At 38.9% G+C, this 23024-nt stretch overlaps 1 protein-coding gene across 18 annotated transcripts in view; it reads right to left on the reverse strand.

Annotated features, from left to right (window-relative positions):
* The window catches only part of ARID1B (AT-rich interaction domain 1B), a 345246-nt gene that overhangs the window by 114900 nt on the left and 207322 nt on the right, over nt 1-23024 (reverse strand). For all 18 annotated transcript variants that reach the window (XM_083433948.1, XM_083433947.1, XM_083433944.1 and 15 more), the window contains one exon: nt 1042-1285. In XM_083433948.1, coding sequence (XP_083290074.1) covers nt 1042-1285 — 244 coding nt within the window. The remainder of the gene's footprint in view (nt 1-1041; nt 1286-23024) is intronic.

The following is a 23024-nucleotide window of genomic DNA, read 5'->3' on the forward strand; positions in this document are numbered from 1 at the left end:
GGCGTTGTCTTGTCATAGCTATCAGCAACACAACAGCTGCTTGTTTTACAATGACTTGCTAGAGAGAAAATGATAGAGGAAGCCAATCTATGTCACATGGAGATGCTCATAGCAAGACATAACAGGTGGTAATACAAGAGCATTGAGGTCAGAACAAATAAGGTAGGATGAGCAGGAAGAGAAAATTCACTGAAGGCAGTGCCAGATTAAGACTTTTAGAGGCTCTAACAACTTCAAAGATGGTGGTGCTCCCATATACAGTATATCTAATTCAAAATATAAACAATAACAAACTGTAAAATAAAATTTTGCTTTTTGAAATGAAACAATACCTACAATACAATGGAAAATATTTATTTTCGTATACTTCCAGTTTATTTATATTTGAAGAATTTTCTCCTACTTTTTCTAACTGCAAAACCTTTGATCAGATTTTCAAAACTAATCTTACGTAACACATCTGCTTCTATACTTAGTAGAGATAAGGTCTTCAGCCTGCCTTGCTTCATGGTTGTTCTGTTGGTATTTTAAATGTATTTAAACTGGGAAAATGAATGCTCAGCTGAGCAATTTGTGACCATTAATGTTAAAAATCTGGCAACAGAAAATTTCTGTGGTGTTCCCCTTCCCTTGATGCCCTAAGCACGTGCTTATTTTGGCTAATGGCTAATCCAGCCCTGACTGAAAGTATAGACAGATCACATGACAGGAACATTTTAAGACAAGTTGAGTCCCTTCATTCAAGGCCTTTGGGATAGTGGAAACCCACAATCAATGTTTTTGAGATGCCGGAGTCCAGTTTGTGTAGCAAACTACCAAGAATAGCTCCTGCACAACCCAGTTCTATAAAGGCAGTGTGATACTTAAATCTTATGTCACAGTGTGATAATTCATCTAATGTCTGAATTATTTAGCACATTGAAAATGTGATCTTTGTCCATGATGGGAAAGTGCAAAGCGTATACAAATGCTGAAGGAAACATTTTAAAAACGAAACAGTAGAGGTTAGATGGATTTTTTGTTTAAAAGCCCGCCATTTACCTGGAATACTTGCAGGAGAAATGGGACCAGATCTTGACTGGTTGCTTCCAACGGGAGAGCCCACAGGGGAAGGGGAAGGCCCCCCAGGGATACTGGAGAGATGTGGGGAGGCATGAGGGGAGAAAGGCGACTGTGCCGGGTTGCTCTGCTCCCCTTGACTGCTGGTGGAACCTGATGCACTAACCGCTGAACTCAGTGTTGCTTCAGTTCCTGTGGGCAGGTCATCAATGGAACCCGATAAATCCTGAGGAAAAAGAGGGGAGGGGGAAATTGGTAAAGGAGCAGTTGGAACCAACATCCAAGGTAAAGTATGTGGAACAGCAGAAGATGGTAGGACATTTTTCAATTTGAGACAGATGTCATGGAAACACTGTCTTGAGCTGAAAAGAAGGGGTTAAAATTTTAAACACATGGAGCACTGTTGGGTTTTCCTCATGCCACCCCACAATATAAAGGCATAACAAATGTGCAACACACACTCAGATATGTCATATTTCCCAGGAAGTCAAGGCAGTTAGAGGGGAAATGCATTCACATTTCAATTTACCTTATTTCTTTACCTTATAACAATGTGGCTGCAAGTTAGACCTTTGCTAAAACCCCAGTGAATCACTCATGGAGCTCTATATATATATTACCTAGGTTTCTAGGACACTCACAGGTGTCCATTTGTGCATATTTTAGTGTTCTTGGTATTTTATTTTGCCATTTATTAGATGACTATCCTGTACAATTATTTATCCTATTAACCCATTTATACATGGTGAGTTTTTGAATATGATGCTGGTGCTGCAGTACAGTACTTTTATTCACTTTAAAATCAGATAGAAAAAGCAAGACCCAAATCCCTTAGCAAATTACATTAATGCAAGATTTGTTCTGGTGTGCTGCTTACATACCACTATAGTAAATACAGTGAGCTCATTTAAAATACCCCTCAGGCTTCAGGGGTTCCATTTTTATTTATTTATTTATTTTTTATTTATTTATTTTCCATAACCACAAGGCATAATATTGGAAACATAGCAATCACTTCTGCTATACCAACAGAACACAAAGTTATGGCAAGTAGTGAATTTATACCAGTTGCACCAGTGGTTTACAATCACAATGCCAGTGAAATAGGAAAAAATGCACAGAGCTGGCAGAGTGGAGTCCTATGTTACTTCAAAGGTTATTCTCACTCTCAATGATGACATAACAGAAAATGGTGGCATAATAAAAACATTCCATTCAATCACAGAGTCATAGACTCAAATGCAAACGCTTCCTCATTTCCTTCTCTGTCACCCAGCCACATCAAAGGATACAATTCTGACTAATTCAGAAGCCAATCTATGAGTTCCAGAAAGAAAAAAACGGATCTCATATAGAATTTTTTGTGGCATGTGGCTGTGAATGCACAAATGAAAGCTCTGGTGATGGAAAACATGGTGACAGGGAATGTAATGCATGAGAAGACTTAGGGTGCATTTAGGTACTCTGTTGCAGGACCCTGGATTTTGTTTTAACCCACCAAGAGCCTCATCTCCATTGCTGTAATTGGGGTTGCAAAAGTGAAGCATCCCCTACTCTGACTGGCTAAGCTTGAGAGGTGGGCTTAGCAGATCATCAAAGTGCTGAGCCGGCCCTTTGCAAGGAGCACGGGGCTTGCAAAGAGCCCTGCTGGATTTGGGCATGGTTTGGAGGAAACAGCTTTGGTAATCAGGTCTGCAGGCTGGAGGTTCTCTGCCCCCTGTCTAAACTACGTGGCCCCTCCAGGGTTTTAGAGAGGGCATACTTCCCACCCTGGAGATGACAGGGATTGGACCTGGGACCTTCTGCATGCAAAGTAGGTGCTCTGACACTGAATTATGGCCCTTCCTCTAATTCAGCTAATGTCATACAATGCCTTCCATGCACAGGTACCCTGGGGAAACCGTCGATGAGCAAAGCTATGGCTGGTTGGTGCCAGTGGAGTTGGCAGATTCTTTTGGCACTGTTTTACTTAATTCATTGCTGCTGAGAGTAAATAGGACATAGTGTTAAAGGATTCCAGCACATTATATTTGTATTCAGATATAACAGGGAGAAACATACGCCTCTGGCCCTACAGATGTTGTAGGACTACAAATCCCAGACCATTGTCAATGCTGGTTGGGGCTGATGAGAGACAAAGTCCGGCACATCAGGAGGGTGTCAGGTTAGCCACTCCTGCTTTAAAAAGCATTATTTGCTTGTGTGTGTACAGAAATGGGATATGACTCTGCAAGCCCAGCATCTGTTCCTGATATTTCTCAAAATGCTAAACCATGATTTAGCATTGGGCATGAGGTAGGCTAGTGGATAGAATACTCTTTTTTTATAAAAAAAAAAAAAAAAAAAAGGTTCAGCACTAGACTCAAGCTTAATTGGACAAATCCCTTCCTGCATTTTCAGGTTTATTATTAAAATCAGTATATTTACTTCCACGTAATGGGCACAATCTAAGGAGGCTACCTTGTGTCATCAAATGAGAACACACCTGCTCTTTGTGCCTATGTCAGTCACAGCTGGCAATGGTGGCCAAGCTATCTGTTTCCTGGCCCTTGTGGATGTTGTGGAGCATTCATGGATCTCGCCTGAGAGTGATGCATCTGTGAAGCCAGCTCACACAAGCGCTTTGCTGATGAACTAGAGCATGGGTAGGCAAACTAAGGCCTGGGGGCCGGATCCGGCCCAATCGCCTTCTAAATCTGGCTTGCAGACGGTCCAGGAGTCAGTGCGTTTTTACATGAGTAGAATGTGTCCTTTTATTTCAAATGCATCTCTGGGTTATTTGTAGGGCATAGGAATTCGTTCACACCCCGCCCCCAATATAATCCGGTCCCCCACAAGGTCTGAGGGACAGTGGACCCGCCCCCTGCTGAAAAAGTTTGCTGACCCCTGAACTAGAGCACCTGTCAATATAATAATAATAATTATGCATTCAGCACTAGGATATACAACAATACGAATGTGAGTAGACACACACTATAGGGCCAAAGGGGTAAACATTGTTAGCATGCCACATTGGGAATGCTTTTCAGTAGAAGAAGATAAAGAAAATATTTTTGTTGAATTTGTGAAATGCAAAATCCAAGTAACATTCTTCATGTCACAAAACTCTGATGAATGTGTACTACTATTGAAAAAGCCTTTTTAAGCTTAACAAGTTTCATTTGTAATGAAGATACATTTTCACCTCACAGAATCTTCTACCCAGGATCTTCTTTTGTAATTAAAGTTTATTCTTTTAAATAGGAATACTGAAGTATCTACAATTGATACTTTTAAGTTATTATGCAGTGTTTTAGACAGAGCTGTGGTATATGCCAGGATCAATTCAATTAAGAAAATGAGTTTTTATGAATTATTTGAACTTGGCAATCAGGTGCAGTGAAGTCAGAAATTCATGAAGCAGTAATTTCAGTATATTAAGAGATATATGTTCAGTATGTATTTTAAAAATGATTGCTAATTATTATGTATAAAATCATGATGGAATACTTTGATAAAGCAGAGGGGTGTTTTTTTCTAGAGAAGTATATTTGTCCTATTGATAAACATTTACACTAAGTTTTGTTTTCATGTAATAAAGGGCATTCTTTGACAAAGTCAAATATATAACAAATGCAACAGAAACTGCTGATAAAACAAGTACAGGCTACAAAGAATATAATAACATATGAAAACAAACTCCCTCAAGATAGGTTCAGTTGCTTAAAATGAATACCGATCTTGTGCATTGTAAAAAAAGAAAAAGAAAGAAATCATGTGCCCCCAAGGGAAACATGTTACAATAATGCACAATATGGCTTTTAGGGTAGCCATTCCATTCAGACAGCATCCAAGAAATTGATAACATTTTTTTGAACTGCAGGTAACCTGTTTTATAAGGCCAAGTAATGTTTGAAAATGTTATTAAGTATGTAACATACCGAAGGATAAAATGATTTGCAGTTCAGGGATAAAGGCAATACCCAAGAGTCCACTGTAATGCAACCATTTATCTCTGACTCCCTCAGTGAACGCATATGAGGAGGAAAGCTTGAAGGGAGGGGGGAGGTATATAGAGTGGCTTTTTCCTCCCCCCATCAGGTCACATTACGGCTTCTCATTTTACTAATCCCCCATGGGGGTGGAGTGACTGACAAGTCCCAGGCATTTCCTCAAGTGCCTGCCTTCAAGGGATTTCCTCACAAATCTGACACAGCTCATTCATAAAATCAAAAGGGGCACACGTGGTGCCGTTCTGCATGAAGAGCTATATATACTGTGTCCAAAAAGAAGAAGAAGCAGGGGCTGGGGAGTGAAGAGCAAGCAAGCACAGCTTTCAAATGCTTTATGCTCTCTTTTAAAAACTATCGCTATCCACCCCACCAGTATGTCATTCTCCAAAAAAGTAAACCAGAAGGATTTCTTTCCCACACTGGATAAAACTACAAGGCTAACGTGCAGATCATTTAACCTCTCATGGAAAGATATTAGTACAGAAAAAAGCATGGTTTTTTTGCTAAGGGAAAAAAAATGTCAGCTCTCTTCACAAGTGAATCAATATATTTATCCTCTCCTGATCAAATGTAAAACTGGCATATATGAAACACCACACTGCTCAAGAAAAAATTCCTCACATGGTAATAATATTTGTGTTAATCCTATGTGTAATTCAATACATATGATAAACATCTGCATGCAACTTGCCACGCATGTCTGTGGCAATAAACTATTACCAAAAATTTGTGCACAAGTTGATATACATGCATTTCTCACATATGAAAACCTACTCCTATGATTTCCTAGACATGTACTTTCATAAGAAAATTCAGTGTCTGTGTACATATAGTGCTTCATACAGCAGCAGTTATATGTACTATACAAACAAACAAACAATATACATATAGTAGTACTATCCTCCTCCTCTCTCTGTCACATATACACACAATCACATATAATACTGTAATAAAAAACAGAATACACACATCAGCCAAACTTCTTTTCACCATTTTATGTTCTCTGCCACATTCAAAATTAAAAGTGCATTTTGCCTTTACTGTTTTCAAGATTGTGACTTTACAAAAACCTGACATTCTATTCCTGTTTCTCACACTATATATACAGAAATGACACTGCCACCTAGTCAAGTTACATTTACAATTCAGAGATATGAATAGCAAGAGCAACAATTCTTTCCTGTTGACAATGATTATAGTAACATAACAGGTGAACATAGCAAATTATTCAATATGAGAGATTTGTTTTTATGTTTGTGTCACTGTATGTATTAGCCTCTTTATGCACACATACATTTTCAAAATCAATAGTATATTTATTTGTCACAAACCTATTTAACCATATATGTGTGCCAAGTTAATGTTTAGAAAGAAGCAAATAAGAGAAGTAGCTTAAGCACTAAGCTACTCCACAGTAGCTTAAACAGGGAGCCTTGTTAATGAAGAAGCTTTGTAACTAATACTTCTCCAGAGGACAATTTAGTCAGCAGGGCACCAACTCTATTCTTCTTTTATAAGTACAATCAGATCTACAATGCCTGTAAAGAACAAAGAGACCTTACTTACTGCATCTCATTCAAACCAAGACACCTTCAAGCTACAGTGCTTCCATTTATCTTTTTGGAAACTTGGCAGATTGGGTAATTGCAGGGATCCTTTAAAGGGAAGGAAGTCCCCATACATCCCCAAAGGCATGCCCAAAGAGTCTGCTTGATTCTCAGAGGATGCATTTGGCAAGGCACTGGTTTCCTGGGAATAAGAACTGCTGACTACTATTCTTTTTTTTTAATATCCGTTTGTTTCATGTACACAGTGCATTTCTTCTTATTTTATTTTAGTGCTTTGCTTAGGGTTAAAACTTTGGGACTGAGTCGGAAGGGGTATCTATCTACCTACCTACCTATCTATCTGCTACCCCAAAGATGTGTCAGCCTGTGCTTTATGTTAGTCATTATACCATGACCAGGTCCTCAAAGCTAGTTTACAGATAAAAGCTTTACTGTAACCAAGCCATTCCTGTTCAGGATTTATACTTCTTAGTAAGGGTGTTATCTTCGGCTATCTCCTCTTTACTCCTCTGCTTCCAACCACGCACAACCTTTATTCTTGTCCATGTGACAAGTACAAGAGCAAAAAAGAAGAGGATCATGTGGCGTTTAGGATTATAATATTATGCCTTCCTGGTGGTACACGATCTTATCAGACTTCAACAGGAGAGTCACTCTCGAAATAACTCACAGACTTGCAATTGTAGCACAGTCAGCAGGGGAAGTTTGTTGGCAGTAAACTGTGTACAGAGAATCAGGAAACCCAAGGTTACTCACCAGAGAATTTGAGGGGAGGGAAAGTGACACAGAAACACACAGAAACACACTTCTTTTGATAAGTAAAGCAACATGCTCAAAGAACATTCCTAGAAATCCGCCTTGATTACATTTCATGGTAATAAGTCATTTCCACTGAAGCCAGCCAAATGCAGTAGCACTGTTACTATGCTTTCTCCTCCTTTTTTAAAGGAAGGAAGGAAGTGCTCTCCATGTTTGTAATAATAGAAACAAATCAGTGCATTATAAAATAAAATCAGCCATAAACAAAGCAGCATACCATCCTACATAATAAGGAAAGCACAACACCTAGAAAAGATTAAATATAAGATTGTAGCCATGATTAGCCATGTAGCATTTGGTCAATACCAATTTGCCTTCAGCACCAATATACAGTTATCAGCCTAATTATACAGAAATACCCCATCACAGACAATAAATTACCACATCTCTTTTGATTTAAGAATTTAATTCTACATGGTATTGAGCAAGTACATCACTAAAGTCAGTCACACTCTACTTTATGTATACTTCAAGTTCAATGGCAAATGTGTACAAATACTAGTGACAGCACAAATTCACATGAAGGCACAAAGAATGTGACCAGAATATGCACAGGGAAATTTGCACCTTGACTGGTCAAGAAGCGTAGTCTTCAAGTGATATCAGATAATGTACAATAGCTGACAACTTTAATTAAGTAATATACACAGAGACCTGTCAAAAGATGGATTCTCTACTTGGGAACTTTTTATATTTCCTAGGCAGTGCAGAAAATTGGCAGGAAAGCTATTCCTATTTCTGAAACATTTCTGATCAATTCACATTTTCCAACATTTGTTGGCCATTATCCATACTGACCCAGTAATGTGTTAAATTCTCTCCGGATACTGAATGTCATTATTCAGTATTTATGAATTTCTGTAGTCAGCATTTATGGACATTCTTCTGTCCACTCGTTATTATTATAATTTTTTTAAATGGTACTGTGTCCATGAGATTGTGAACCATTATTTAAAGTTAGCATTTGAATGCCTTGCCAGAGAGGCAGTATATATTAAATAAACTCAGATTAACCCTTATATGTATCTAAAAAGCTGTCTGTAGCATTCAGAAATAGAAACAGACAGTCAGGATCTTTCCAGTAATGTTTAGAAGTCATAGAGATAACAGAAACCAGCACATGTAATGCTCATTTAATGCTGACAGTTAAGCTAACAAGCACACACCCCTAGTGGAAAACACTACAATAAATCAATTTAAATTCATCCATGTTTGTAATCCATGTTTGCCACCTTTTACTACAAAGCAGCAGCTAACAGTGTTTGTCAAGAAATCTTAAAATACCCTTCTGGTTTAATTGTCTAGACAGTAAGTTAGCTAACAGCATTTTTAATTTCCTGTGCAACTGAAAAAAGGAATACAAATATTCAAAAATGAAAGCGGGAAAATCATAAATTTGGATATACTGCCTTGCTTTAACATTTTTACAAATCTGATTAAAATTAAAAACTGAAGATGTACACAGATTTCTCACTGTGTGGTGAGGTTTTCCTTTTCCTTAAAAAAAATAAAAAATTGAATGTGTAATTTCATCCACAGGAGCCAATTCTCTAGAATATATATCCAGGAGGGAATCTTTCTTCATACCTACTGAAACAGTTATAGATTTTAGAAGGAAAAAGATACCATGGCGTACCTTGCAGTTATAATCTTACAGATCTCAACAAGAATTACATATAGGCTTAGGTATGATGATCCCACCAATGGTCCTTGTGTCAGGGGCATTCTTTAGTCATGATTCATTTGGAGAGCACAGTGGTACCTCGGGTTAAGTACTTAATTCGTTCCGGAGGTCTGTTCTTAACCTGAAACTGTTCTTAACTTGAAGCTAATGGGGCCTCCTGCTGCCGCTGCGCCAACAGAGCACAATTTCTGTTCTCATCCTGAAGCAAAGTTCTTAACCCAAGGTAATATTTCTATGTTAGCGGAGTCTGTAACCTGAAGCGTATGTAACCTGAAGCGTATGTAATCCGAGGTACCACTGTATCTGAAATGCACAAGGGAGTTTCTGTAGAAAGATGTTCTCCTTTTACACTTTTTTGGGAGGGGCAATATTAAATATAAGAAATAATTTATCCTTCTTTAAGAACCCAAATAATTTTCTGGATTTTGTATTTCTGTAGTGTTGGCCTAACAATGAAAACAGATTCAAGACTAAACTATGGTACGAACTGGCTCAAATTAAGCCATTTTTTATATTTTTATGGAGCTGCTCTGATTCTGCTACAGTTTTGTCCAGAATTCTGGAACCCAATGAGAAGAGAATTCTAAAAGGCTTGAGGGACATAAAGAAGATGATACTTGGGAAACATAGCTTCCAACCTATGAAACAATAAATTCTTATGACCCATATGCTATTAAAAACAAATCCGTAAAGCCTACTAAGAACCATAAGCCCACCAGATTTAAGTACTGCCTGACATGTATCCCTTTTTTAATACTAGAAAGTATAAAGAATACACATTTAAAGTAGAAAACAACAGTAGCACAATATGTTTCAAAGTAGGGTCTTACTTCTAAAAAACCCCCTGTTTATCATGTACAATTTTGGAAATAATAACAATAGGATGAATCATTTGGAATCATGTGTTCTTTTACATTATATTACAACAACATACTATAAACTAGACACAACCAGTATTCTATAGCAACTGCAAACAAATTAGCACATTAAAAAATTTACTCAGTATCTACCAAAAACACAGAAAATCTACTTAGACGCAGGTGTGTTATATAACCTGGAGGAGAGTGCCAGCATTGCTTAGCTTCAGTGAATGAAGCCTTTCTGGGCATTCCATCCTCAAAGCTCTATAACTGCCACCTTGAAAACGGCATCATTCCATTTTGATTGGAGCAGCTAATGGAGGTGGAAGCTGAAAGGTTTTGCCAAATAAATAAAAAATACTCTGCTTTGTTAATCTCTCTCTCTCTCTCACGAATCATAGAGTTGGAAAGGACACCAAGGGTCATCTAGTCCAACCCCTGTTCTCTCTCTCTCTCTATATATATATATGTGCATGTACACACACTTTGTTATCAGATTTATACTAGTAAATGACGTGAGATGGTCAGTCACCAGCAAAAATGCTTAAAGGGATTTCACAAATCCATGGCCTATCACGAGTATGAGTCACAATAGGTAGAATGGAACCTCACTGCGCAGACACAGATGACCAAACAAGCAATCCTCTTTCACCATGCTATACTGGGATATTCTATTACCCTACCCCACCCTACACAGAAAGAAATCACTCAAGTCTAATTCTCAGGACCAAGAAATTAAAAGGTATTGCAGACTGAAACCAAGCCACTCTCACCTTTTCTGACAGGATTCCATGGCTCCTGGGCTATTTGCTGCCTCTTTCTTTCTTTTAAATTTAAATTTACAGGCTAATATGCTGGGGACATCTGTGCACAGCATAAAATCACTGTCATATTGCTAGGAATAGGGTAATCATATTCGGTATTAGAAGAACCAGGTGTGGACTTGCAGCAAACTGTTGTAGTGCACCCACAGCCCTTAAGAGGAGTGCTTCTCTGTAGGATTTCAGACACCCTTGAACAGGAATCTTGTAGTGTTGTTTGAGGCTCACAAAGGGAAGGCTTCTGGAGGGAGGGAGGGTTCTTTTAATGTTTAATGTCTATCTTTTATGGACCTCAAAGCACACTGAAGGACAGCATGGTCCTGGCACCCTCCCCTTTATTCATGTAATTCTGGATCAGTGATCAGGATAAATGTCACAGATCAGTGGCTGAGCTATTTTTCAGGCACAATTGCCTCATCTTGCTTTTTGACACAGTGAAGACATCTTTACTACAGCAAAAAAATGATCAGGATAAGGTCTAAACACTTCACTAATCTACCAGAGAGATGTTCTTTTTCAACTTAAGGATTTTTCTTAGGTCAAAGTTCAAAAAGTCCTGCTACATATAATGTTTATGGTGGCATGGGGGGGGGGGTTAACAAATATATTCATTCCCCTTATTGATGATATTCAAACAGGAGTGGTGCTATGAAGCCAAAATCACGCTTACTGAAGGACAAGACACAGGTATGATTCTGCTTGTGTATTCTTGTTTGCAGACGCACAAAAATAAGTTGGAAAAAACTTTTAGGGGGGAATCCAAAAACAGGCTAATGAAGACGGAGCATGCTCAGTAGCCACCAGAATGCTGATTGAGGGAAGAATGGAAAACTGGCACAGGGAAGAATGGAATGTTTGTAATTCTAAATTGGGAGCATTCTGTACTGCAACATTTTGTTGCTGGACTTATTTCCTTAGCTGTGTTATATTTGAAAATCAATAAATATTGTTAAACAAGCACACCACAGGAAGAAGAGCAATGATTCTCGTCACCTTAAAAACTAACCATTTTTTTATTCATCCTATGAAGTAGGCTTGGCTCCACAAACACTTAAGTCGTAATAAATTTGTTTGTCTTTAAGATGCCACAAAACTTTTCTTCTTTTTCTTTAAGGGCCTAACACTGTTACCCTTCTAGTAATTAATACAGTGAGAGGAATACATACCAAACAGCATTACAATAGCAATCCACAATTATTACAATACTTAAAATGGCAATCCAAATATGCAACCGTTTATTTCAATAATATTTACACTGTAACATTACAAATTCATTACAAGCTACACACTATCAACTACAAACACTAACATAATGTCAACTGATATTTTTATCAATTGTTGCCAAACACAAAGTGGAGTAAGATATGATCAAACTGCCCAATACTGTCAGGTATTAATAAATAGCTATTAGATATACAGTAAATGGTGATAAGTAAGATTAGGAATAAATTAATAATAAAACACCCCACACATCATTCAAAATAAAATATTAGGAAGTTTCAGCAAAAAAGAATAAAAACACATTTCTTCATTCTCCTGTTCTTGATGTTCTGAATTTGAGGAGCTGGGCAAACATGCTCACTTGCTTGGTAATTGCTGTTCCATAATAGAGGTGTTGCTTGAACATTTACCCCTAACCCCTTGATGGCTCTTGTCAGGATAAAGGGATTAGGTTTGCGCAAGTGAGGCATAGTTCCTATTGTAGTCCTGCCCTCTCTTAATGGAATTTGCCTTGTGACTTTATAGGCTCCAGCTAAGGAAGCCCCATATTTAACATTGCCAAATTATTCCCTGCAAATAACACAACAAATATCAGGAATTACAAAAGGTGCATTCCGCCAATTTCCTACCTCCTATTTTGAATTGTGCTTTTCCAAATTAAAAAGTGTGTTGAAGCAACAAGCAAGACTTCTGAATTAAGCAAAGGGGTAAATAAAAATGAAAAGCTATGTAAAATCAGAAGCAATCATGCCAATCTGCTAGGAGCTGAACCACTGCCAGTTAGTGGGCCTCGGGGCTCCATAGGATTTCTCAACATAGTGCCAAACTACAGCAATATTGTTATGGCTAGAGAGGAATTTCTCACAAGAGCTAACAGAGGCAGAAGGTCATAAATAAACACAGCAGGATTGCCTTGTCAGTTCTCATTATTAGCGCTGCAGGCACTTGCTTTTCTATGGGCTGCTTGCAGGTTCATTTAAGTATAAGTGCTCCTCCTCAGAATTTCACATGCTCATAAATAAAGAAAGCATTTCTTAGCCTGGGAAATGAAAGAGCGTGCATGTGTGAATGGGTGGGCGGATAGACTTTTGCACACATACACACACTGCAGAGGAAGCTGAAATTTAGGCAAACGCTAAGCCAGAACTGTAACATTCTTTCACTGTGGCCTTCATTATAACTCACACGCCTCTGACAGACCTCAGCCATAATGAACAAGAAGCTGTACTTTCTTACTACAATAATGGTCATCAGAATTACATCTGAGCAGAAAATGAAGCTGAGCGCCTAAACTGATCCTGACATCCATTATAATACCAGGAAAGCACAGCTGTGTGATCATTAATGCAATTATAAAATGACATTTAGTGTTAACTTACTTTTGTTACAGTGAAAGATAATAGTAGTATTTGAAACGTGGAGATGGAAGAAAAAAAACTATATAATATTCCAAACCACATTTCTACATATTGGTGAAGGTGAGCAGAATGTTTTAAGACTTTGCATGGACAGTAATGTTGTACAGGTGTTATAGAACCTGTACTACTAATTTTCTTTTCCCTGGTGTTGAATCTCTGGTAATATTAGCGCAAGACAACAAGCAACACAACTGTTGATTCCTGATGATATGTGTATGAATCAAACCCCTTTCACTTCTCAGCAAATGATCCCTAACTCTGTGGGGGAAAGATACAGGCAGCACAAAACCAAGGGACCATGTGTTACATAAATGTGTGGTTTTCACATGAGTGAAGAAGCTGACATGTTACATGATTTGGCACCCTGAGAATCTTAGCTTTCACACTGTTAAAAAGAGCTGTGGAAAACCTTGAAAATAAATAGGTAGTCAGGTACAGACTCAATAATCACAAAGGGTGAAATCCAGTGAGGTCCATTCAGAAGATATTTTGCAGTTTTGGGGATGTCTAGGAGGAGAGGAGGAATCCATTTTGCCAGTGGTTTCCAGGGTGGTTCAGGAGGCAGAGATAAAGAAGTAATACTATGATAGCATAATGTTTGCTATAGACTAAGATATCTAACAGTACAATCCTATACACACAAGTAAGTTCTATCAAACACATTGAAGATTATTCCAATGAAACTTGGTATAAGATTGCAATCTGTGACAGAAATCCTAAACCAACTTGCTATTTGCTAGGGAGTAAGTCTCATCAAACATAGTAAGAGTTACTTCTGAGTAAATCTGAGTACAAGTGACTCTGAAGTAAGCTGCTAGGGCAGGGGTAGGCAACCTAAGGCCCGGATGCGGCCCAATCACCTTCTCAATCCAGCCCGCGGACGGTCCAGGAATCAGTCTGTTTTTACATGAGTAGAATGTGTCCTTTTATTTCAAACGCATCTCTGGGTTATTTGTGGGGCCTGCCTGGTGTTTTTACTTGAGTAGAATGTGTGCTTTTATTTAAAATGCATTTCCTGGTTATTTGTGGGGCACAGGAATTTGTTCATTTTCCCCCCAAAATACAGTCTGGCCCACCACATGGTGTGAGGGACGGTGGACTGGCCCACAGCTAAAAAAGGTTCCTGACCCCTGTGCTAGGGCATGGCCCTAATTCTTCTCTTGAGATGCTCATTTTCTTCTCCCTGTTCTCCAGCATTCAATCTTTGTGCACTTTAATACCTTGAATTTACAATGTTTCCCCCCTAGATAAATAAACCTCATTGGATTCCTATTCATTACCCCACCCAATGCAAATAATTTTAAAGTATTTTTTTCTGAAAACTGTAAGCACAGTAAATTATGCAAAATGTGAAAACATATCAAATGCACTTTACATAATTTATTTTAATTAGACTTTGTATTTCAGTTGTGCATAATCTTGACTGTCTATTTTAGGTACAGACCAAGCTAAAACTAAGCCCTGCCTGGCAGTAGTTTGGGTTAAGTTTATTAAACTTATACATTGTTTCCCACTTTTAAAAAGTCCTGAAGCCATTTACAACCTAATAACACTAATACTAATATCACTACAGGGGCTGGGTGCAAATTATTTTTGAGTATGCTCAATATAGCATTCAAATTAGTTCATGGGCTGCTTTACGCAGTACCCATAGTAAAAGCCGTAGGTCAGCCACAGAGTTAACACTTTCTATTTTATGCTTTGTATATCAATGTACAATGATTAATTGCAGAAGTACTAGTGTGAGCAGAGTGTGAAGGCTCAATGGAAATTTGGCACCCCATTTTCTCTTCTTCCCCATCTCCAACTACAATGAATAACCGTGCAAAGAACATGTTTCAGTTTTCACTCACCAATAAGGCTTTTTTTTGGGGGGGGGGGGGAATCTTAGTTGCTGATGGAACCTCATAATTTGAAATATTTTTTCCATCTCAGTTTATTAGGACAAAAAACACTCTTCATTTTCAGAATCTCCTGGCTACATCAGATCACAATAGTCTTTCTTTTTTTACTTCATGATGCTCAAGGTTAGATCTCATTTTCAGCAGCCAATGTTTCAAAACAGAACTTCTGTGTCCAGAAACAGGGGAGGGGAGAATCCCACTAACAAATATAGCTATGTTTCCCTATATACAGCTTAAGTAAAATCAATTTCACCCCTTCTTGCAGTCTCATTTTGACTATCTTCCAGTCAAGGAAGTTATGCTGCTAGTACTGATGTGTAACGATGGGAGTAGCGTTCAAATAATTGCTTCTCCAGGCTCTGCAGCCTTTCATTACGCACCACTCATCATTTTCAGTGTCAGTAGATGGAGCAGCATCTTCCAAGTGAAGATTCTCTGTATTTATTTTAAAGAGTGCCAAATTGGTCTACACCGTCTCAGAATTCAGAACAAGATTGTCCATTAGTAACAACACATCCAGAGGCAGAGAAAATGGGTTCTGAGCTGTAGATGTCCTGAAACAAAGTGTAAGTGTTGGACATCTGTTACTGCCAAGGCAAGCTGTACTTTCTATTTCAGAGGACATTCAATTCACAAGCAGATTGAGGTGTTACAGGAACAGATTTCTTTATGTAGCAGCAGCAGAAACTGTCTACTTTTCAGTTCTGGATTACAATTTGACAGAGCTGCTGGAAAGCCTGCAAAACCACCCGCAATTATAATGTCTTTTATTTTGCAAGTGTTCATGTCCCTATCCACAATGTGTAGAGACTAAAGGCAGCACAAACTACAGCAACAGTAGGCAACTTGTTCTCCACTGACCACTACAATGTAAAAATAATGAGTGCTGGGAGGATCCTACTAGTATCTGTGCTTCAGATATATGTAATTAACGTCATTTCTTTCTTAAAGAAATCAGCCCTGAGTACTCACTGGAAGGACAGATCCTGAAGCTGAGGCTCCAATACTTTGGCTACCTCATGAGAAGAGAAGACTCCCTGGAAAAGACCCTGATGTTGGGAAAGATGGAGGGCACAAGGAGAAGGGGACGACAGAGGACGAGATGGTTGGACAGTGTTCTCGAAGCTACAAACATGAGTCTGACCAAAATGCGGGAGGCAGTGGAAGGCAGTGGCCTGCTCTGGTCTATGGGGTCATGAAGAGTCGGACACGACTAAATGACTAAACAACAACAATTAACGCCATTAGAATACCACTTGTATTAATGATGTGAAGACGAAGCCAAAGCTGGTGGACGTGTCATGCTGCTCTTATACTTTGGATTTGTTAAGTGTGAATCAACTAAGAAATCAACTGAGAATCCATCTCCCCAAACCAACAACTGCCTAGAAATCAAGTCACTTAAAACACATGTACAAGCTATTTGAGCTCTGGTTTTGAATTTTTAGCACATGCTACAACTCATCTCATTTAGCAACCAGTAGCAGAAACATAAAAACAAAAAGACTGAGATCTTGGATGAGCTACATATATATAGGCACAGATCTAGAAAAGCATAAATGGGGTTCTGGTTGCAGAAAGGGGCTTTCCCACTCCCTGTACCACCTGAGAATAGGCTGGCCATCTAGAACATAAGAAGAGTCTGCTGAATCAGGGCAATGGCCCGGCATCCTGTTCTTACATTGGCCTACAAGATGCATGTGGGAAGCCCACAAGCAAGACATGATTACAACATCAGTCTAGTTCAAACTGCAAAGGTGTGGGAGGTGGCACATATATAAGTGTTGGCATGGGGGTGGGGTATGCAGCTAGAGAAGGAAAGTGGCAGAAATAAGGGCTCTACTCACTGCATTAAAAGAAATGCTTTTCATGCAAGGGAATATTCTGAATCTCATCCATTACATTTCAAAATAGAAATTAACCCTTCCTCCAAAATGCACCAGACAAATGTGACAGATGTTAGATGGGGGAAAGTACATGGCTTGAGTGTTTCAAACCCTGCAAATAGCACATCGCACACTCTTGTTGCTTACCTTGCTACATCCCCCCGCAAAGTATGGAAGTGGAGCTACAATGTTAATAACGATACCATTAAAACTGCTGGAACTGAGTTCCAGCACCTCTTTGGTGCATTTCTGCACCACTATAGTGTTGTAGCTATACAGGTGCAGAAAAAAGCCCTGGTTAAAACTCTTAGGGGCTTCTATAAGCTCTGATCTCTTTGCCTAGTTTGATCCTGTGCACTGATTCAGTCCAGTGGCACACCTCTCTTTTGAGGTAATGATAACAACTGATGTGCATGGATTTCATACTGAAATGATATGAACTTTTGATTTCAGCAGTATCTATATTCAGTTTGGGCAGAAAGCCAATTGCCACAGCAACGAATTAGCTGATTATTTGTTACATGTCAACAGGATCCAATTGTTTAAGCGGCGTAAGACTGGGTCTTGACCCCACATAATACACATGGGGAAACCTAACAAAATGTTCTGTTTTTAGGTTTGTTTTCCCCACTCACTCCCACAGGTATAATTATCCTGTTTAGGCCATTTTCATATAACAGTAAATGGGTATGTAAACTACAAAATAAGGAATCTACCATAACCAATTCTTAGGGAATAAAAGTTGCTTTTACAGTTTGTTGCTTATGCACAAAATTCCCAAAAGTGATATATAACAGAACCAAATTGTGAAGATAGGCCATTCTGTGAAATCATAAGCCATTAAGTAGATCATCTGTGATCTAGCACAGTTCTCATCAAATTGTGGGTCCCTATATATTTTAACATGATGCTCATCAAATTATGGGTCCTTATATATTTTAACAAGGGACGCGGGTGGCGCTGTGGGTAAAGCCTCAGCGCCTAGGGCTTGCCGATCGAAAGGTTGGCGGTTTGAATCCCCGCGGCGGGGTGCGCTCCCGTCGTTCGGTCCCAGCGCCTGCCAACCTAGCAGTTCGAAAGCACTCCCGGGTGCAAGTAGATAAATAGGGACCGCTTACTAGCGGGAAGGTAAACGGCATTTCCGTGTGCGGCTCTGGCTCGCCAGAGCAGCGATGTCACGCTGGCCACGTGACCCGGAAGTGTCTTAGGACAGCACTGGCCCCCGGCCTCTTGAGTGAGATGGGCGCACAACCCTAGAGTCAGACACGACTGGCCCGTACGGGCAGGGGTACCTTTATATATTTTAACATGATGCTTTCTCAAACTGTGAGCTCTTGATGATGCTTTGATTTGTCAGCTACATCAAATAAGCATTTTTGAGAAATACCACAACTTCAAAAAAAACCCCCAAAGACATTTCCCCCATTATTTTGCACATCTAAATTTATCATGCTTTCTGATGTATCAGTCTGTCACTTTGCTACAGAACCAATATTCCATTTCATATGATTAAAACATAGAAGTTACTACAACCATGATCTCAGCTTCTGTTATCAAGCTTACTCCAACCTACTTGCTAACCACTGATCAGAGCTACCTCAGCCAAACACGAAGAATTTTAAATAGAGTTTGACGTTAATAGACAAGGAAACTCATGGTTGTGTATATGTACGTACAATATATAAAATAATAGATGTAAGCAGAAATGAAAGTGTTATTGGAATGTTGCCTGCTGGGTCTCTTTCATATTTCTACCATCCAATAAGTTGTCTCATTTACTGCACAATTATTTACATGCTGCACTGATGCAAACTTGGTAAAATTAAGGGAGCATTTGAGGATTGAAGTATTAATGAAATGGAAAGCTGGTCTTTCTTGCTAAAAGCGGGGAAAGCTGCATTAGATAATCAACATTGTAGCTATAGGTTTAGATCAGAGATGTCCAACTCTCAGGAGCCCCATTACTCTTTAAAACAGAGTATATTCTGCCTCACAAAGTTTCAAAAAGGCTCCAAAACAAAGTTGGCAGAATCCACTATGCGAGGATTTTCCCATTACGGAGGACATGTAGTCTGCATACAAATACATGTCAGACAAACCTACCAGGCTATCTATATCATGAGGAAGATTACAATACACAGTAAAATCATATCTTACGTGCATTTAACTTGCACAATTTCAACTATACATGGTTGAAGGCTGGCTGGCTGAAATACTACATGTTAATTGCAAGCAAGGCAGAGAGCATTTAAGGCCCACACAGCACATGGGCTCTGGGATGCTCTCGAGAGATCTCACAGGGCTTTCCAAGCTCCTGTGAGATCTTATATGAGCAGCCCCAGCCTTCTGGGGCCAGTGTGTTGAGCAAGCAAGGCAGAGAAGTTAAAAGTGCTTTTCAAGCCAGGAAAACCAGGCACAAAAATAGCTTTTAATATATGCCTTGCTTGCTGAGCCAGCTTCAGATGCTCACGTGAAAACTCCGATAGCCCTGTAAGATCTCACGAGAGCATCCCAGCACTCCAGGAGGGCCTTGCCCCACAAGCAAGGCAGAGAGATTAAAAGCTCTTTTCATGTCAGGTCCACCTGCGTTGCGCAGCATGCAAAGTTTTTTTAAAAAAAAACACACAATAATGTGAGATTACATACACATAAAACCAGAAAGAAAACACAGAACACTAAAGTGTGTAATCTGTTTTTCACAACTGTAAAATATTCTTCTTCTCTTTCCAAGTGAAACTGCTAGAAAACAGTATAATATGGGAAACGGTTGGTGTGTGTCAGACAGAAGTGGGGGGTAGGGGTGGCATTGTATCTACCTTGCAGTCTGCCAACCGGCCATCCCATTCTAGACATTATATTGAAATAGTCTCTGAAAAGGTAAAGTTAAATTCTGGGACAGTGTTTTGAGGAGCCACTTTTATCATTTTAAAAAAACCTATTAGTAATACCTTGTTCCTTAATGTCTTCCAATGAGGTAAGATAAAAGAGTAAAGATTTGGAAAAATAAAAATCAACTGACAACAATTTCAAGACAGAAAGTTACCGTACTTGATCTTGATGTGGCAGGCTACAACCTCTGTACAGAACACATCTACTTGGAAGTTCAATCTCAAAGGAAACTGAAATTATTTCCATATAAGTGTGTTTAAGATCAAATCAGAAAGTTTTATATTTGCATGATTTAAACTAATTTTATTTATCTGAGCAAAATTTAGCAGGCTTTGAATGCTTTTATTCTAAAATTAAAGCAAAGCATTGGACTGGTGACCTGTCTATGCCAACTTTCCCTGACACTTGACTTGCTTTTAGAGTAGAAGTAAGCTCATTTTAAGGAGATGGTCCCATGTGGAAGTAGTGGCTTGACCCTTCAGTCTCTCACCACAACTGTTCCAATTCTCTAATGATTTCCCTAAAGGGTTCACTTAACTAGTTATGGATCAAAGTGCAATAAGACACGGAGAAATGTAGGCAGTGCATCATGCATCTGAAAAAAGTAAGAGTAAGCCACACTATGAACTGCTTCAAGAACATAAGCAAGTTCTACAAGGACTAATTACATCTGTTGACAATAATTTGAAGACTGCTTTTCTTTCTACATTGTGGATGGTCATAAGGCAAGTGGCAGTCTTGCTTGTTCAATGTAGAGCTTAACCAGGCCACTTGACTAAGAAATATTAGGCGTCTGTTTTTTCAGGTTCAACGTGGAACGATTAAAGATCTGCAGCCCCAGGAAAGCACTACAAACAGTTTCACATTTAGATTTATTGCTCATTCTTCCAAAGTGTCTTTTCTGTGGTGCTTCTCATCTTTGGAATGCAGAAAGCCAGCTTAGGCAGACCTCATTACTATCATTTAGGTGCCAAGCAAAAACAGTTCCCTTTTCCAAGTCTTTTAAGAACTTCTAATGTAAGTATTTGTTATAGTTCAAATTGGCTGTGGCTGTTTGAATTTGTTGTATTGGTTTCTATAGTTTGCTTCTTCTTATTTTACATTTACTCTTTGTTTCTTGCTACTCTGTAAACCTATGGTGAAATGATATCGATTATTCAATGAAACAAAATTTAAAAGCATAGAAAGCCCTTTCCATTCCTTCCCACATTTCACCATTTTATTCTATGCCTACCCACTTCTAACTTTCCTCATGTCATACCTCCTTTTCTTCTATTCTCCCACTACATTTTAGCATTCTCTAGGTGCTATACTTCCCAAGATGCTCTAAATATGAGTGGGGATGCAATGAGCATGTGTGTGTTCACAAACACCGAATATCTGAAACTCCAGCAAAGTATCTGAGGCTGTCTTTATTATTTCTTGGTATTTTGCTTGGACAATGCATTTCAGTAGCTAAACACCCTAGCTTTCTTCAATAAAAGAGAAAAAAGGATCATGTCAAATGTATTTTTTTTGGAGGGGGAAGATGCCTTTGATTAACCGCTGATGGTATGCAAGATTTTCTGATAGAGCAATGCTCCAGATGTTAATAATCCAAGCCTCTATTGGTATTTTAGAAGATTCCTTCCATCGTTGGGCAATAACTAGTCAAGCTGCTGTGAAGAGGAAGGAAATTAATTCTTTAGAAATAAGGATAAAATTTGGGGCCAAATCTAATGATAATAAGGCAAGTGCCGAACTAGGAGGGATAGATTGTTTAGTGATTTTGGAGGTCAGATTAAAAACTTTTCCCCAAAAGGAATATTGGTCTGTCCTGAGTTCCCTGAAATCTGTGTGCAAATACTTTGGACACAGCTTACATTAGAAGATCTTCTTGTGTGTATGCATCCGTGTATGTGTGAAATATATATATTGTGGAAGGTTTTATGACTAAAAGAAAAATGAATGTACTGGTAAATGCTTTGGAAACCAGCATAATTGAATTCAAAAAAGAGGAGACTTTCAGCAGTAGATGTATTTTGCTACATCAGCTTTGCTTTCCGATTCCTCTACTCCTCATTGTTTACAAGCAGTGGGAACAATTTATTACAACGCCCTTCACATCACAACACTTCCATTTTGCCATTACGTGTGCTTGGGGAGCCTATCACTTGGGCACTTTGTTTGAAGTGCTCTTAACTGGATTTTCTAAAGAACAAAGCAGTTTTATACATTTGTCTATAAAACAGAAAGCACTTTTATCTGATAGCTTTTCTTATTTTCAGCCCATCAATAAGAGGCACAAATATTCTGCAGTTCCCTGTCACCAGGAAGAGAAAAGGAGCAATCCACTAAGCACTACTGCTGTGCAGCTGCCATTCATGTTAATAGGAGCCCCACACAAATACCAATTAAATGAAAAGAAGTTGTGCTACAGCAGTGTTTGGTGGATTGCGTCCAAAGGCTACCTATTCAAGATCCCAATTCTTTCCCCCAAAAAAGAATAAAGATTGGGAATTTGATATTTTGGCCATGAAGAAATAATAGCTTCTGATGCCAAACTAACTGTTCTTTTCAGGGGGGGAAATCAGCTGTATATTTTTTGGGGAAAGATTGTAGACAGGATAATGACTTGTATCAATAAGTGAAAAAAATACTAAGGCAAAGCATGGCTAACCCTGAGTGAAGGAGCATGTGGGGTTCACTCCCCCTTTGGTCGTCCTGCTGCTGCACTGAACAGAGCGAAGCCAGAGATTAGTTTGTCATCTGAACCTGGGCTTGAGGTTTAGCTCTCCCAGACAAACCAAGAGCACTATACAATACGACAAACCTTGGCTATACTTGTGGTTTGGAAAGAACTAGATCTCACGCCTGGGTTTAGATGACACACTAAGCCAAACCATGGCCTACTTCAGTACAGC

This window comes from Podarcis tiliguerta, assembly GCF_965153285.1.
Source record: "Podarcis tiliguerta genome assembly, chromosome: 3".
In the NCBI taxonomy this organism is placed as follows: Eukaryota; Metazoa; Chordata; class Lepidosauria; order Squamata; family Lacertidae; genus Podarcis; species Podarcis tiliguerta.